General features: G+C 39.2%; 1 protein-coding gene across 1 annotated transcript; it reads left to right on the top strand.

Moving 5' to 3' along the window:
* The first annotated feature begins 2,699 nt into the window (after window positions 1-2,699).
* LOC110323900 (bile acid-CoA:amino acid N-acyltransferase) lies at window positions 2,700-15,891 on the top strand. Its single transcript, XM_021201246.2, has 5 exons — window positions 2,700-2,786; window positions 3,975-4,020; window positions 6,218-6,733; window positions 10,524-10,726; window positions 12,835-15,891. Exons 3-5 carry the CDS (start codon window positions 6,268-6,270, stop codon window positions 13,426-13,428), a joined length of 1,263 nt encoding a protein of 420 aa, XP_021056905.1. The 5' UTR covers window positions 2,700-2,786; window positions 3,975-4,020; window positions 6,218-6,267; the 3' UTR covers window positions 13,429-15,891.
* Window positions 15,892-17,321: the final 1,430 nt, after the last annotated feature.

Raw genomic sequence — 17,321 nt, 5'->3', positions numbered from 1 at the left:
AGTGGACACAGGTAAAAGGCCAGTGGCCAGCTAGTCAAAATAAGTGAGATTCCCATTCAGTGACATATGCTTTCTCAAGGCAATTAGGTGGAAATCAGTCGAAAAAACTATGTCCTGCTCCGGCCTCAGTATGCACACAGCTGTGCATACCCACACAACAGTGTCTAAGGAAAAGTCACAGTATCTAATAGTAGGTACACATCAATGTCATTCATTACATTATGAGCTGAAATCTGTCTGGATCCCTGGATTTAGACATAATAGCTCCTGTTTCTATGAGGAGACTCAGCATGGGGACACTTAGATTTTACATGCAGAATTTGGTTATCTTGTTTCCCATACAAAAACATACTGATAGTAAAGAGGTGGGAAGTCAGAATGGAAAGAAACACTTGGCTACAACTGGACAAGCAACTACAATATTCACTATTCATATTATTGTTAAGATAGAAGCTACTCTTTTGTACTCCAGAGCAATGCTGTTCAAAATCTATATGGAAATGTGCTGCAAACCCCAGCCTCCGGCCAGCAGAGGTGGAGCAAAGACAACATGTACACCAAGGCAGGGTTTGAGCAGCTTCCACAGCTTCCCGCTGCAGCTTCCTTTATTCTCTTTCAGCTTCATTCTCAGCTCTATTCCGTTTATTATGGGGGAATCGCTCAATTTATCCCCTTCCACCCTCTGCACTCATCTCTCATCACTCTCCATCATCCAATCAGCATTCAGCACGCTCTGTACATGAGCCATGCACGCAGACAGGGTGCGGGTTGATAGGCCAGTGACTCAATATCATGCTGTATGATGCTATGCGTCAGGTGGACAGCGCGTGATCACTGAAGTGTGCATAATCAGGTTTTTGGTAAACAAGCAGGGAATCATGGGGCTTGGCAGTGAGCCAGGGGCACCTTCTTGGCTAACATGGCCACACCCGCTTCCCACAGAAATAAGTCATTTGGAGCCGATGTTAATGTCTGGACTGATTGTAAACTTCTGCATCTCTATAATACTCAGAAGTAACATGGTCCCAGGTCATGAAATAACATTAAGAGGCAGCCAAGTGCCTTTCTGGAAAACTCAGGTCAGCTGCATATCGTCAGTAACTCTAGAGGGTGTCATTGCCTTACACAGCTCAATACACTTTTATAAGAGTGCCCTTACAGTTACCAAGGGAACAGGTTTGTTTGTTTACTGAGGTAGCCAAACAAACACAAAAAGCTTTATCTTTTAAAAAACATCACGAAATGTAAAAGGCATATGCTTTCCAATTTTATGTAATTGAACCTATGAGCTCAATGTGCGTTTGGTAAAATGTAATGAAATCATTAGGAAGTCGAGATAAATGGTCTTACATAAACTTTATGTTTCAAGTAGCAAAAGAGACTCCTCTTGCTTGGTTTTGTTTTACCAAGGAAATTTTATGATTTCTGTACTAAACACACTTAGGAAATAGAAGATACATCAAAAATGAGAAGGAAAAGATCACCTCAGTGTACATATAATAATGTAACATTCCAATATATTTCCAAAAGAAAAAATGTATTTTTATTTTCATCCTACAAATATGTGTTCATGTGTGTGGGTGTGCTTACACGTATGTCCAGAGAATCATGCTTCATCCAGCTTTTACACAGGTGTTGGTGGAACTCCAGCTCTGGCACTTTGAGTGGAGAGCACTTTATTGATTGAGCTGTCTCCCCAGTGCTGTTTTCTGCATCTTAAGACTACTATGGCATCACATTGCCAAATTCACATGAGGCCCCCCCTAGCTTTCAATCAGGATAGTCCAACCTTTTGATTACCTACAAACACATTGTGCTCTGTTCATGGCTCTCCTGGGATAAGTGCAGCTTCTGGTCTACAGGTGAAACACATGGTGTGTGGCAACACAGATCTGCTGGTGGGATGATCCTGGGTATTCTGTCCGTGTTCATTTCACTGCTGACAGAAAATCTAATGTCAGTACTGTACATTTATTGAAACAGCTCGGCTCACATCATCTTAAGAATGTTCAAAGTGTGTTTCCACCTGTGTGTACAGTTGTGTAGATGTGTGTATCTCTGATATCAAAAGAGGATCAGATTGTGGGATTCAAACTGAAGTCTTCCTGATTGTACAGCAAAAACTCAACCACTGAATCATCGCTCCAGCCCATAGTTTGTTTTATTGGTTTGGTTTTGTAGTATTAAACTTAGACCTAGAAAGGAATGTTTTCCAAATTCAGAGTCCTGAAGTAGCTGTATTGACTTCTTTCTTTCTTTCTTTCTTTCTTTCTTTCTTTCTTTCTTTCTTTCTTTCTTTCTTTCTTTCTTTCTTTCTTTCTTTTATTAGTGGCCAGATAAAACCAGATAGTGACAGTGGAGTTTTAAACAAACAAGAGGTCAGGGAGATGGTATAGTAGGTAAAGGCACTTGTCACCAAGCCTGAGAACTTTAGGTCACTGTCCTCTGACCCTTATATGGAGTATATGTTGCATGTGCAAGTGCCAGTGTGTGTGTACACATACACATTATATATGTACACACACATACATTGTAATACATATTATATTTGAAAAAACGTATTTAAAAGCTTCCTAAAGCAAAGCAGAAAGGAAGAAGGAAGGGTGCTAGGTGCCCTACCGAGTGGTTAATATGTAGCCAGAGTGGGGATGCAGACAGGGAGCAGGGGTTGTACTGCTTGCTCTGTAACCCAGTGTACACTGCGTTATCAAGAGAATTTGAGGCTTTGGTCGTAGGGCAACCGATATTGTGTCCTTGTCCTGTCCTGGAAAAGCAGCTTCAAGTGGGTAAGGAAATATGGGTTGGTTTGTAATCAAAGCTGTTTGCTCTGAGTTGATTGGAGATACATTAAAAATCACAACTCCTAACTTGAAAATAAATATCAGAATTTTTTCCCTAGGTTTTGGCACTCAGTACCTCCGAAGGATAAATATTCCTTTTGCTCCTTCCATGATGTTGGAGAGCTCTGAGGTTCCCACATGTGCTAGCAGTACAGATGTTACTGGGGACCTGTGCTCACTAAGATGCTTTTGAGGGACACAAAAAACTGCCACAAGCCACTGCCCTCTCTTTCATGCTGTCCCAATCTCTAAGAATAGCTCTCCCTCTTTTTAGCACTTTTCTAGAATATGGTAGACAAAAACTCCTAGTCTGGAACACTAACTAAACTGCACTATTTGTGTTTCATTTAAAAGATGATTTTCTTTTAAGGTTAGGATTAAGATACGTTAGAATTACACTCTGTGAAAATACATCATGAAGTGATACCTCATGACTATGCAATTTGAGAATATTTACTATAATCAACCAATAGAATACGAATAGGTATATATATATATATCATCAGTTTCTCCTCCTTGGATAAACTAGTTGATAAGTGAAACCTAGGAAGAGCCTAGTGGCTGATGCTAATACAGGAAGGAATTCTACAGCTTAGAACAGGGCTGTGCTCAGTCTTCAGTGACTCACTGGGTAACTCTTACAGATCAGATTGACATAGGTAGAGATACAGATTCCATTTCTGATTGCATTCTTCATTCCTACAAGATTGTTAGTCTTCAAATTCTGGGAGACTGCAATGAGACATACAGATTCTTATCCTCTGCACATCTCTCTAGTAGCTGATAATTCACATTTATTCATATCTGTCTGCCCCACCTTTATATGTATGTGTGTGGGGGTGTAAGGAACCACCCCAGCCAACCATTCTTTGTATATCTTTCTATATCTTTATATCTTTATTTATTTACATGAGTCTCATCTGGCTGTTAGTATATGCTAGAATCCTGAAGAAGTAGGTCGTAATACCAGTGAAGGAATGGATGTGCTATCAAGGCATGGGCAAACAGGCAAAGAGCAAAAGCCCCCTTTTTCGATGTCCTTACGTAAACATCCAGCATCAGGTGTAGCCCAGATTAAAGGTGTATTCCTTCCTCAAGAGCCAGGTCAAATGTGTGTGTCTTCTTGCCTCAAAGGTCTGGACTAGAACTTCAAAAGAAGAAGAAGAAAAATCTCTCACAGGTGAGCCTCCATTTCTGGATTGTAGCTTATTCCAGATGTAATGAAGTTAACAGGAATAGCCACCACGAGTCTACCCCTTGTCAACTTGGCACATAATCATATTTTCTTAGTTCATGATTAATTTCAAAATGATAATTATAACCAGATCACTATTAGACCTAAACATAATGTAACTATCCCTCACACATTTATAACACATTATATATTTAACCAGGTCATAGTTACCTCTAACATGATACAACTGTCCCTCATACATTCCAGATGTAGTCAAGTTGACAACCAGGAATAGCCATCACACCTCTCTTCAACCATCCCTCTATTTTTCTCTCATTTTAGTTTTTATTTTATGTATGTGGGTGTTTTGCCTGCATGTATGTTCATGAACCACCTATGTGCCTCATGCTTCAGAAGTCAGAAAAGGGCATCAGATTGTCTGGAACTGGAGTTACGGACAGTTATGAGTCACCACGTGAGTGCTAGGGATATTCTTCCCCCTGGAAGAACTGCTAGTGTTCCTGACCACAGCTGTCTCTTCAGCCCCACAATGCAATCAAATGTAATTATGTTGAAATTTCCCATCTTGGTATCTGTTTTCCACTCATCAGATTTATCTTTGCTCCCTTATTCCCCTACTCCTGCTCTGGTAGATTTTATTTCCAAAAGATTGCAAATGGCAATGCAAATATAAACAAAAAGTGCACTCATATATCGCATACCCTCTTCCCTTTCCCCTATTGCTATTAAACTCACTGTCAAAAAAGTCTCTGCTCCCTTTTCCCATTTGAATTCTAACAGAGGCTTATGCCTTCATGACAAATACAAAATGGCTGAGACTATAGACTTCAGCAGTCTGTCTTTTGGCCTTCCAGCTGTGACTTGGAAAACCCAATCAGGCTCATCCTGAAAGACCACAAGGAGGCCCCATATCCTTGGTGTCCCCAGCTCTGTTCCAGTATTGAGAACAGAACATGTGCAAGAGTGAATCCCAGATGATTTCATTCCCTTGCCTTCGAGACTTCCATGTGAAATAATACACACCGTGTCACAGAGACAGCCTCTTTTCGTTGTTGTTTTTCTCTTTCGTTGTCCTGAGACAGAGTTTCCCTATGTAGCCCAGGCTGGCTTTAACTTCCTGTCTGCCTCAGTCTCCCTAGTGCTGGGTACACAGGAGTTCACCACCACATTCCAGCAAAGGATGTGATTTCAGAGGAGAGTTGCTGTCAAAGACCAGAGCTTGTTAGGGCCTTTCCACACTAGAAGCCCGATGCTATTATTTTTAGATACCTTTATATCAGTCATTTATCCAAAGTCCAAGTTCCAAGGTCTTAGTCTCCTCTCTCAGTTCAGCCTACATATGTTTGGTTGAGGAAGGAAATATTAAGATATTTTCCTCAGCTCTGACTGAATAGTCTGCATTTTAAAAAACTCTTACATTATCTACAGTGTTGTCAGAGCCTTGGTTTGACTATCAGAGTAGAAGCGACCTTGTCCTGCTTCCTAGGAGTAGTTGTTTTTCACCCACTGGAGCTTGATCCATTTTGATCTCTGGCATTCTCAGCAAAGTAAGTTAAAATGAAACTAACAAAACAGATAAATAGATACAATCAAGGTACAGTTTTGGTAGTTCGGAGCAATGATCACTCTTGTGTTAACATTTAAAGGAAGATGATCAATAAATATTTCAGTAAGACTTCTGTTTTGTTTTGAAGGACTTACCTGCTTCTAATTGTAATTTAGTACTGTATAAATCCTAAGCCGAAGCTTATATTTGTTTTTTTTTTTAATGTGAAACATACAAGTGCCCATGCAAGACATTAGTGTTGCCACTCATTCTGAAAAGGAAATATCCAATCAATCATCGTGTTTTCAAGTTCACATCACAATCCTGCTTCTGCCATAGTTGTGTGTGATGCCAGATTGAGATCCTTAATGTTCCGTCATCATCCATGCTGAGTTAGGGTGCTGTTTAAATATCTCACATTTGTTAGTGTGCTCTCTGGCTTCTAGAAATCTGTTGAAATCTCTGAGGTTTCTTGCATTACCAAACAATCACAGAATATTTGCAACAAATCAATGGAGAGTTACGACTGAATCCTAAGAGGTCTGCCTCCAGTCTTTCCATCATTCATTAACCACAGTTGATTTCATAACTATGAAACTATAACTTGATTTCATTTCTGTTTCTTTCTGTTTTGAGGTTTGGGTGAAGATATTCCTGAAGAATTGTTCCAGGTACCCTCTGCAAAAATGGCCAAGCTGACAGCTGTTCCTCTCAGTGCACTTGTGGATGAGCCTGTGCACATCCAGGTCACAGGCCTGGCCCCCTTTCAGGTGGTGTGCCTTCAGGCATCACTGAAAGATGAGAAGGGAAATCTGTTTAGTTCTCAGGCCTTCTACAGGGCCAGTGAAGTGGGTAAGGTAGATCTGGAGTGTGACTCCTCTCTTGGAGGAGACTATATGGGGGTCCACCCCATGGGCCTTTTCTGGTCCTTGAAACCTGAAAAGATATTAGGTAGATTGGTAAAAATAGATGTGATGAATAGCCCCTACCAAATCCACATAAAAGTTTGCCATCCATCCTTTCCAATACAAGGCATAGTTGTCAGTCCTCCATTGGATAGCCTGACTCTGGAGAGGTGGTATGTGGCACCTGGTGTCAAGAGGATCCAGGTAAAGGAAGGCCGAATCCGGGGAGCCCTGTTTCTGCCTCCAGGTGAGTACAATTCCTCTGATTAGTGCCATCTCTGTTTCCTCCGTGTGGGATGCCTTGTACCTCTAGAAATTCAGCTTGGACATGGGTAATACAGAGGTCTCACTATCATGCCAAGAAGCTGGGTTAATTTTGTCTCAGAATAAGAAGTAGGTGATATTCTACTCTAATTCAAGATTACCTCACATTCTGAGCCTTGTCTGAGGCTGGGCCTGGTTAGAGTTTGTTATATTGTGAGGTTTCTGAAGATTCGGATGTAGGTTAAGTCTGGTTCATAAAAGGTGGGCTAACTGAAGACTTCAATAAAGCTACCGTCAGAAGACATATCATGCTGACATTAATTTTAAGCTTGTTTAGATCATTTAAATATTTTTATACTCAAAATGTAGAACACTCCATTGTGCTTCAGGTCAAGGAGATAGCACTGTTTTTTGTTCTGTTCTGGTTTGTTTTGGTTTGTTTTGGTTTTGTTTGTTTTGGTTTAGTTTCATTTGGTTTTTGATGTTTTTGTTTTTGTTTTTTACTTTTGTTTTTATGTTGTTGTTTCTTAGTATGAGATCCCTGTTAGAAACATATAAATGAGTCCATGCCTTCTGCCTCTTGCTGGTCTGGTGGCACCAGGTGTGTTATTTGCTGTCTCCTGGGACACTGGATATGTAGAGTCTCTGGCATCAGATGACCGTCTGGGGCCCAAAGGAGGGATGAGATGTATTTGGTCACAAAAGTTAAATTAGATATCAAAACATTTCAGGTCCTTCACTGTTCCCTTCTTTTCCACCCATCTGAAGCTGCAACCTCATCTTTATTAGCGTACTTACATAGTGGTTTCCAATGTGAGATGCATTGTTGTGGGTCTCCCTGTCCTCTGGGACCCTCCGCAGATCCACTTTACTTAGGGCGATTGAAGGCTTATAAAGTTTTCTGGAACTGAGGGCAGGCATGTCCAAGATGGGCGAAAGTCATTGACTGGGGGCTTAGTGCACATGAAATGCCTCATTAGCATGGGGAAGTGTTTCAGGAATCTCAGGCTCTGGCTGAACAGGTTTTGTCAGGAGAAAGGGAATTGATATATAAACTAATTAATGTTATCTGACTTCTCCGGATAAGGTCGGAGAAGGAGAAAACCTGCTAATAAGGGACTCTCTCGTTTTGTTCCAAGCTCAGAGGCTATACAATGATGGTTGACTTTGAATCTAATTAGCAGTGTTTTCACACATATTATGCCATCACATTTCCTTTCTCAAGCTAAAGGACACATAGCCTGTTAAAAACTCCTCAGTGTCTTTTCTTTCTTTCTTTCTTTCTTTCTTTCTTTCTTTCTTTTTTTTTTTAAAGTGGAATGAGAAGTTTATTGGATTTCTAAATATAAAGTAATTCCTTTACAGAAAAAAGAATGTGATTTTCATATTTATTCTCATTGAGCACTGGGGAAACACAATCAAAACTGATAGAATGTAAATAAAATCATGTTTTAATATAATTGAATAATGTGTAAATACAAAAGAAATTACCCAAATCACTTTCTTGTAACACAACTTCTGATTTTCAGAAAGGATTATGTGTGCTCCCGTGGGGATGTCAGCGATGGTTTATGAGACAGCAAATATATGCAATTTGCTTACACTGTGAAAATACCATGGCTCTGTCAGTATCATGCAGGTGAACAACGTCATATCCTCCATGCATCTGTGTAGCTTTTCCTAAGTTGGAAATGTTACTGAGCCTGGAAGCTGCTGCTGGTGAGGCTGCGATTGTGGTTAGCTAGGAGGAAGTGCCTGCTCCCAGGAGACACTCTTAGCACAGGGAAAGCCTGACAACTTTTCTCTCCTGTCCTTACCCCGTCCCATTAAATATTTCCCAGCTTTCATATCAAGCTATCTCTCATGGCCACGAGTCCCCAGACTGCCACTCAGAGCAAGGCCACATCGTGTCTGTCTCTGTTTGTTCCCAAGGAGAAGTACCTGTGTATCCCAAAGACTTGAGGACCGCGCACAAGAGATTTTAGCATCCTTTTCTAGCACTGAAATCTGATCAGGTCAACAGCAGAAAAGGATTAGTGTTGAGGTTAGACCGAGATCAAAGGATAGGCAACAGGAGAAATGGGAAAAAGGACCGCCCACCTCTAAACAGAAAAGTCCACCTGACTCCTATCATGTTGTTATTAAAGAAGTACGGCCATAGTCCTCAGTGTCTTTTCATGTGAAGCCCATCTTTAAATGAACATAGTTAATCTTCCTTCCCTAGAATCAAGTTTTCAGTACAGAAATATTTATTATAATTGTTGTGGATGGGGTGTGGTTTATTTTACAAATATCTGCTTGCACAGAGTGAGTATGGACTGATGCTTGGACAGGCCTCACTTTCACTGGACTCTTAGCAGTAGAAAAAAAAATATTGAGAGAGAGAGAGAGAGAGAGAGAGAGAGAGAGAGAGAGAGAGAGAGAGCGAGAGAGCGAGAGAGCGCTCTTCATTCACATCTGTTCACATGGAGATTTTATCAGTTGCTTTCCGAGTGGTTACCATAGTGTAACAGAGAAGGACGGTTGGTTTCCCCACCCCCACCCCCCACCCCTGGTGCCTGCCGTTAGCCTTGAGGCATAGGCACTTAAGGCAAGTTCTCCAAGACTGAGGTACTGAGCTGTATCTCTTACAAGATATTTTAGATAGCGTAATCATTAAAGATAACTTTGAGCCATGAACTTCACTCAAAGAGAGAGAACCTTTGTCTAACTAGACCCTGTGAGGGTGTACTGTCAGGGACATGAAGATCTCCAGCTAGGCCCCCTTCTTAAAAGTTTTATGTCCCCTAGTTGCCCTTTGAAAGTAGCCTTTGAAGTTTGCCTTTGAAGGTATCAATCTATTGCACTTCTGATAGAAAGACCCATGTAAACAGACATAGTATATTTTGCGTCAAATATTGTGACATTCTAGATTTCCTACATCTCATTTGTGTACCTTTTCTTGGTTAAAGAGTCCTGGCACAATTTGTATGATATTTCTTACTCAAAGTCTGTGGAAATTAATCCTATTCTGGGTCTCAAGGAGTAAACATGTCACTAAATGTGGTTTCTGATAAAATCCACAGAAGTTATGTTCCACTACATATTGACCAGTCTTCACTTTGCTTTAGATACAGGGTGAATATTTGATGCTCCATTTGAGAATTTGTGCATTAATCCCAAGATTCAGTTCTTCTTGGCTTCCTATTCTCATTGGTGTTACTTGTAACGTTTTGATACCCTGCCTGTGCTCTGGAAATGGGCCATGCTAACAGCCCCCTCCCAGCATCCCTTGAATCCATAGATAAATCTCTCACACACACACACACACACACACACACACACACACACACACACACACACAGTTGTTCATTTTCAACTTGACTTCGTGTCATAAAATTGGGTGCTACTGGAAAATATGCCCTTATAATGACTCTTAGCTCCACACTTCCCACCTGCCCTTACTTTAGTTGGTCAATAATCTTGTCCCTGCTAAACATCTCTGACCAACCGTCTATAGGAGTCCACCCCTCCTCCGGAGACCTCACATGGTTCTTGGTTCTTCTCTCTCCAAAGCATGGTGAACTCCCTTCCCTTCCCTTGCAACTGTATACTTTCTTCTCCAGGGACCCTGAAGTCCCATCTGTACCTTCCACCCAGCAATTAGCTCATGATGTTCTTTACTGAGAGATCAGGAACAAATTGGGGAACAGGACCTTAGCATCAGAACCACCCCTACAGTTGGCTTCCTGCCTCTTTTTATATGTGTCTTGTTTTGTGTTGCTCTTTTATAGGAGAAGGTCTTTTTCCAGGGGTCATTGACTTGTTTGGAGGTGCTGGTGGACTGATGGAGTTCCGGGCAAGTCTCCTGGCCAGTCGTGGCTTTGCCACCTTAGCTCTGGCTTACTGGAACTATGATGACCTGCCCTCTCAACTGGAGGAGGTAGATCTAGAGTATTTTGAAGAAGGTGTAGAGTTTCTCCTGAGACATCCTAAGGTAATTTTAGGCTCATTAGTATGATTTTATTTTTTGGTCCCACTGTTATATTAACTTCAATTCTCTGCAACTTTCATTAGCTTTGAAATGTGAATACACCAAGGCTGTATTTTTGCTACAAAGAACAGTAGTCTTTTGTTCTTTCTGGTTTAGATGTTCCATTTGTAACTATTTGTAACCAATGACTGGGAACACTCCACAACACAACACACACACACACACACACACACACAAATACACACACACACATACAGGGTATATGTATAAATATATATTTATATGTGTAATACATGCACACACATATAATAGAGTTGTTTGTGTACCAGTTCTCTATGGGGTAAAGTCTTATCTCTCATGTGTGGATGTGTGTGTGTGTGTGTGTGTGTGTGTGTGTGTGTGTGTGTGTGTGTGTGAGTGTGTGTGTGTAAAGGAATCTTTGGGTTTTGTTCTTTAGGAGCCACTCGCCTTGTTTTTGAAACAGGGTCTCTCATTGGGATCTGTGAATTACCTATCAGGATAAGCTGGGTGGACAGTGAGCTCCAAGGGTGTTCATGTGTCCATCTCCACAAAGCTGAGATTACAAGCAAGTTAGCATCCTTGACTTTCTTAAAAAAAAGGTTATTGGAATATAATGTATGTCCTCATATTGCATGGCAAAACTTACCGGACTGAGCTCTCTCCATGGTCCCATAAGTTGCATTTATTTATATCTGTAAACAAACAACTTGTGTACATGTTTCCCAGAACCACTGTAAACAAACAACTTGTGAACATGTTTCACAGAACCAGAGACTGAGCCATCTATCTCCATAGGTCTAGACCATGAGAAAAAAAAACTGAACCAAAACACAACAACAACAAAAAACCTTATGTTACCATTTAGTACACCATCAGCCACTTTTCTGGGAAATGAAGAGTTCCTAATCAAGAAGAATACATTGATATTTCTGTAATTCGGTGGCCCTATCCTTTAGTGCACAAAACAGCTTGTTTCAGGAATTAAGTCAACATATCATCGTCTTAAGATGGAAAGAATGGTCAAGAATGCAGATTTTGATTGATTGCTTGATTTTGTGTAATTTTGCAGGAAAAGAGAAGAAATCAATAAGTAGAATAGATTGGCCTTATAGCAGACACTAAAATGATAGCTAACAAAAGACATTAGACTCTGAGTCATCAAAAAGCATCCCTTGAAAGTGGATGGATTGCTTTAGTACACCAAATTAGTCATATTAGCCTTAAAATTGTGAATAAATGTCTTTCATGGGTGCCTAGCCCACCTGTTTCACTTAACATATTACTCTTTATTACCTCCCATTTTTAACATGTGAAAATTCAATTTACAGCCACTTCTTCTGAGACTCTTTGGTCCAGATTATATATATATATATATATATATATATATATATATATATATATATATATATAGTATGTGTGATACTCTTATTATCTAGGTGTATTACCATGGCTCTCATCTCTAGTCTTCTCATCTGATGACCTGATATTATTGCTTTGCTGGGCATGTTTGATGATTAACAATAAAAAAATGTGTGTTGAAATACTCCTTCTTGAAATTTCCTTATGAGATAGAAACTTTCTATTCAAGTTATATGCACTGTCCTAACTTGCCTTCATTCTCACCTCTCTCTATAGGAAACTCATTCCTCTGTAATGAAGTTTACCTACCACCTGTTCCCTGACTCATGTTATTCACAGTAACACATACACTCTCTTTTTATTTTCCTGACTACATTGAATTTTGGTGGTTTCGTTCATTTGCTCTGTGGTGACTGAACCTAGTGTCTACCGCATGATAGCGAATAGCTTCACCACAGTTCTGTATTTCTAGTCCTGGCATGATATTTCTTGAAGGCATTTTAACCACAGAGCCAAGCATCATGCCAAATCCAACATATTCACAGTAAAGCCTGATTAGATAAATATCCTGCACTCCACAACTCTAGCTACTTGACATATAAGCACCCGAGTAGGTTCTGTAACTGTTTTGTTGTTGTTGTTTGTTTGTTTGTTTAATGTGCATGCTAATTTTTATCTGAGATTTTGGGTTTCCTAATGAAATATTACAATCTCATTTTCATTGTTTTCAGGTCCTGGGCCCAGGTGTTGGCATCGTTTCTGTATGCCTTGGAGCAGAGATTGGGCTTGCTATGGCTATTAACCTAAAACAAATAACAGCCACTGTACTTATCAATGGGCCTAATTTTGTTTCTAAAAATCCACATGTATATCGTGGTCAGGTCAACCCACCTGTACCCTGCAATGAAGAGTTTGTAATCACCAATGCCTTGGGACTTGTAGAGTTCTATCGAACCTTTGAGGAAACTGCACATAAGGATAGCAAATATTGTTTTCCCATTGAAAAAGCTCATGGACATTTCCTTTTTGTGGTGGGAGAAGATGATAAGAATCTCAACAGCAAAGTGCATGCTAATCAAGCCACAGCACAGCTGATAAAAAATGGGAAGAAGAATTGGACTCTGCTGTCTTACCCTGGGGCAGGTCACCTGATTGAGCCTCCCTATACTCCACTGTGCCAAGCCTCAAGGATGCCCACTGTGATCCCAAGCATCAACTGGGGAGGAAAGGTTATCCCCCATGCAGCTGCACAGGAGCATTCTTGGAAGGAGATACAGAAATTTCTCAAGCAGCATCTCCTTCCAAATTTGAGCAGTCAGCTCTGAGTGAACTTGATTATATTTCTGGAAAGTGGAGCTGGGTATCTCCTGGCCAGCACCACTCCTCACTTCCATAGAGGAATGTCTTTGATCTCTTATCTGGCAAGGAAGGAGAGTACCACAAGAATATACAGGAGGATAGAGAGTGATAAAGTCTTGACTTTGGAAGGGGAAACATGTTTTTCCACGGAGTGAAATGTCATGCAGTGAGAACCCTATATCTGCATAAATAAAATCTTAGGCTTTTCCTAAAGTGTTCAACATCATAGCAACTTTCTGTTATGATAATTATCAAGGAAATTATCAGTGATAACCCACAGAATACTTTTGTTTATAAAAGAAACATGAAAAGAATTATATATTATCACTTATTAATTTCTTGAAAGTCACATTAAATATACTGTGATCATTCTTGTTGTCATGGAAAATCTACAGACACATGTTTTAGGGCCTTGTGAATGGTTGTATGTATGCAGGAGTATTGAACCAATTTACAAACAACAATTTACAAAATGTTAATACAATCACTTTTGCCTCTAAGCATCTGCAGCATGGGGAGCACCCTGAAATGTGTCAGAGTGCAGCTAAGAGAAGCACATATGGTGGAGAGGACTGTGGCCCCCACATTAGTGATGAGCAGCCTTGCTTGTTTCTTTTCTGTAAAGTACTCTCCTGTGAATAATCTCAGCTTTGCCCTCCATGCAACTCCTGTCCGTGTGATGCACTCTGCTCTGATAATAGGGAAGTATGAAGATGACATCTGCATTTTCATCAAACTTTAATCATGTCTACTGAAATTAACATTTAATAATTTTGTTTTGGCACTGGAGAGATGGCTCAGCTGTTAAAAGCCAGGCTATTTAACAAAATATATAAGAGTAATTTTGTTTTGAAAATAGTTACTTTCTTTAAAAATTTCTCCAGCATTTATAAATATAAACCATTGTTCATACATGGGCATCACACAAAAGCAGCTGGAGCTCACAGGGCATCATTGCTAGAGCATTCAAAATGGCCATCAGCCTTCTCCAAAGGACAAATCATGGCAGAAATATTCCTGAGCTACTATATTGCAAGGGGTAGAAGTTGAGGGTAACTGGTGGATAACAGGGTTAAGGCATACATTTAAGCATACATTTCAGATAATTTTTGAAGCATGATGGGGAACTAGTAAAGAATTATCATTTCATAGCAAGATGAAGACACTTCTCCCATGTCCGCCTGGACTCTTACTTTTGTCTGCTTTGTGATAACTTTTCTGCTGAAATTTTTAAAAATAACTTACGTTTTGGGTGGAATAAATTGCCCCCTCCTTACTGGTTGAAGTGGGAACTTGTCATACATATGTGATCAATCAAAATATATCAATTTGATTATAATAACCATGTAATTGCAATAACAGATATTTCTAGCACTAGTTTTGGGATATAGGAAGGAGAATTCATGTTGGCATTTATTCCGGTGTACAACCCCCTAAATTATATTCCAAGGAATTTCTCCCAAATAAAAAAATAATTTTATCTTTTCAGAATCACTAGAATGTAATATAATAGATCCTTAAATAATAAGATGTTCTTCTGTATAAAATGGCTAGCCACTTTAGAATAGTAACCAGTTCTCATAATTCTCTGACAGGCCTCCTCCCAATTTCCAGTCCTGTCCCTTCAAATATATCTCCCAACCATTCCTCCCTCAATTTTCTAACAGGCAGTTTAAGCAGTCATGTCTCCCAGTTTTCCCCATACTAGCAGCTCCAAACTGTAACAACTTTTCTAGCCTATCTGCTCAACTCAGTTCCTGGTTGAACTGTCTTCTAACTTCTGCACCAACTGCCTTCTCTTCTCACTCTGCTATCCTAATCCCATTTGCAGGTGCAGCTGCCCTTTTAATAACATATTCTGTTCCCAGAAATCCGAAAGGCAACCAACACTGAAGGTCTTAGATTCAAGCAGTTCTGACAGCTAAGAATTCTTAAAGTGTCAGTTGATCAGCTACTGGGATCCTCCAAAAGGTCAGGCACACAGGATAAGTCAAACCACAGTTCCAAATAGTGTTGATTGTACATTTTAATCTTCCCTCTTTGCTCAGATTTATAATTGTATTCGTCAGGTTTTTTTTTGGGGGGGGGGTCAGGGTAACATAATAACTCAAACAAACAAGCAAACAAATAAACAAACAAGCCAACAATAGAGATTTATTTGGCTCAGTTTCAGGTCATATTTTTTTCTTTCAGTTTGTTTATGTAGAGGATTACATTGACAGATTTTGTATGTTGAAACATCCTTGCATCTCTGGAATGAAGCCTGCTTATGGCAGATGATCTTCTTTCATGTGCTATTTTGGTTTGGGGGTATTTTATTGAGTATTTTTATAATCAATGTTCATGAGAGAATGGATGTGTAATTCTTTTATTGTTGACTCTGTGTGGATTGGGTATCAGGGTGACTGTGGCCTCATAAATTTAATTTGATAATGTTCCTTCTCTTTGTATTTGTGGAATAATTTGAGAAATGTTGGTATTAACTCATCTTTGAAAATCTGGTAGAATTATTCATTAAAACCACCTGGCCCTGGGCTTTTTTTTTTTTAAATGACAGCTTCTATTTCCTTAGTGGTTATGGTTATAGGTCTCTTTAAATTGTTTATCTGATCTTGATCTAACTTTGGTAAGTGTTCCCTACTGAGAAAATTGTACATTTCTTTTAAGTTTTCCAGTTTTATGGATTATAGTTTTTTGAAATCTGACCTAATGATCCTCTGGATTTCCTTAGTGTCTGTTGTTATGTCTCCCTTTTCATCTAATTTTGTTAATTTGGATATTCTTTCTCTTTTGTCATTTTGGATAGTTTTTGTCTACCTTGTTGACTTTCTCAAATAACCATCTCTTTATTTCATTTATTCTTTGTATTTTTCTTTTTATTTGTATATTTTCTATTTTACTAATTCTATTTATTTTATTAAGTTCTGCCAGAGTTTGATTATTTCCTGCAGTCTGCTCCTCTTGGATGCATTTGCTTCTTTTGGTTATGAGCTTTCAGGTATGCTATTATGTTGCTAGTATGAGATCTCTCTGATTTCTTTAAGCACCTAGAGCTGTGAATTTTCCTCTTAGTACCACTTTCATTGTGTCCTGTAAGTTTGACTATGTTTTGCTTTCAGTTTTATGGAATTTTATAAAATCTTCAATTTCTTTCTTTATTGCTGCCTTGATAGTGTAATCATTCAGTAAAGAGTTGTCAGTTTCCATGAGCTGGTAGGCTTTCTGTTGTTTCTGTTGTTGTTGTTGTTGAACTCCTGTTTTAATCCATAGTGGTCTGACAGGATACAGAGGGCTATTCCAATTTCTTGAATTTGTTGAGACTTGCTGTATGGCAGAGTATGTGACCAGTTTTGGAGATTTTTGAGATGCTGAGAAGAATGTATATTCTTTTGTATTTGAGTGAAATGTTCTGTAGATATCTGTTGGGTCCATTTGGTTCATTAATATTAGCTCCAGTGTTTTCCTGTTTAGTTTTGTCTCAATGACCTGTCCATTGGTGAGAGTAGTACTGAAGTACTGCACTATCAGTGTGGTAGAGTTAATGTGTGACTTAAGCTTTAATAATGTTTCCTATACAAACATGGGTGATCTTGTGTTTGGGGAATAGATGTTAAGAATTAAAAAAATCATCTTGTTTGATTTTTTCCTTTGATGAGTACTAATTGTACTTTTTTTTAAACTTTGGTTTGAAGTCTATTTTTTTTTAATATTAGGATGGCTATACTAGCTTGTTTCTTAGATAACATTTGCTTAGAAAATCTTTTTCCCCCTCAATAGAGGAATGGATACAGAAACTGTGGTACATTTACACAATGGAGTACTATTCAGCTATTAAAAACAATGAATTTATGAAATTCTT

Source organism: Mus pahari, chromosome 6, assembly GCF_900095145.1.
Source record: "Mus pahari chromosome 6, PAHARI_EIJ_v1.1, whole genome shotgun sequence".
Classification (NCBI taxonomy): Eukaryota; Metazoa; Chordata; class Mammalia; order Rodentia; family Muridae; genus Mus; species Mus pahari.
This window is presented reverse-complemented; position numbering and strand designations above follow the sequence as displayed.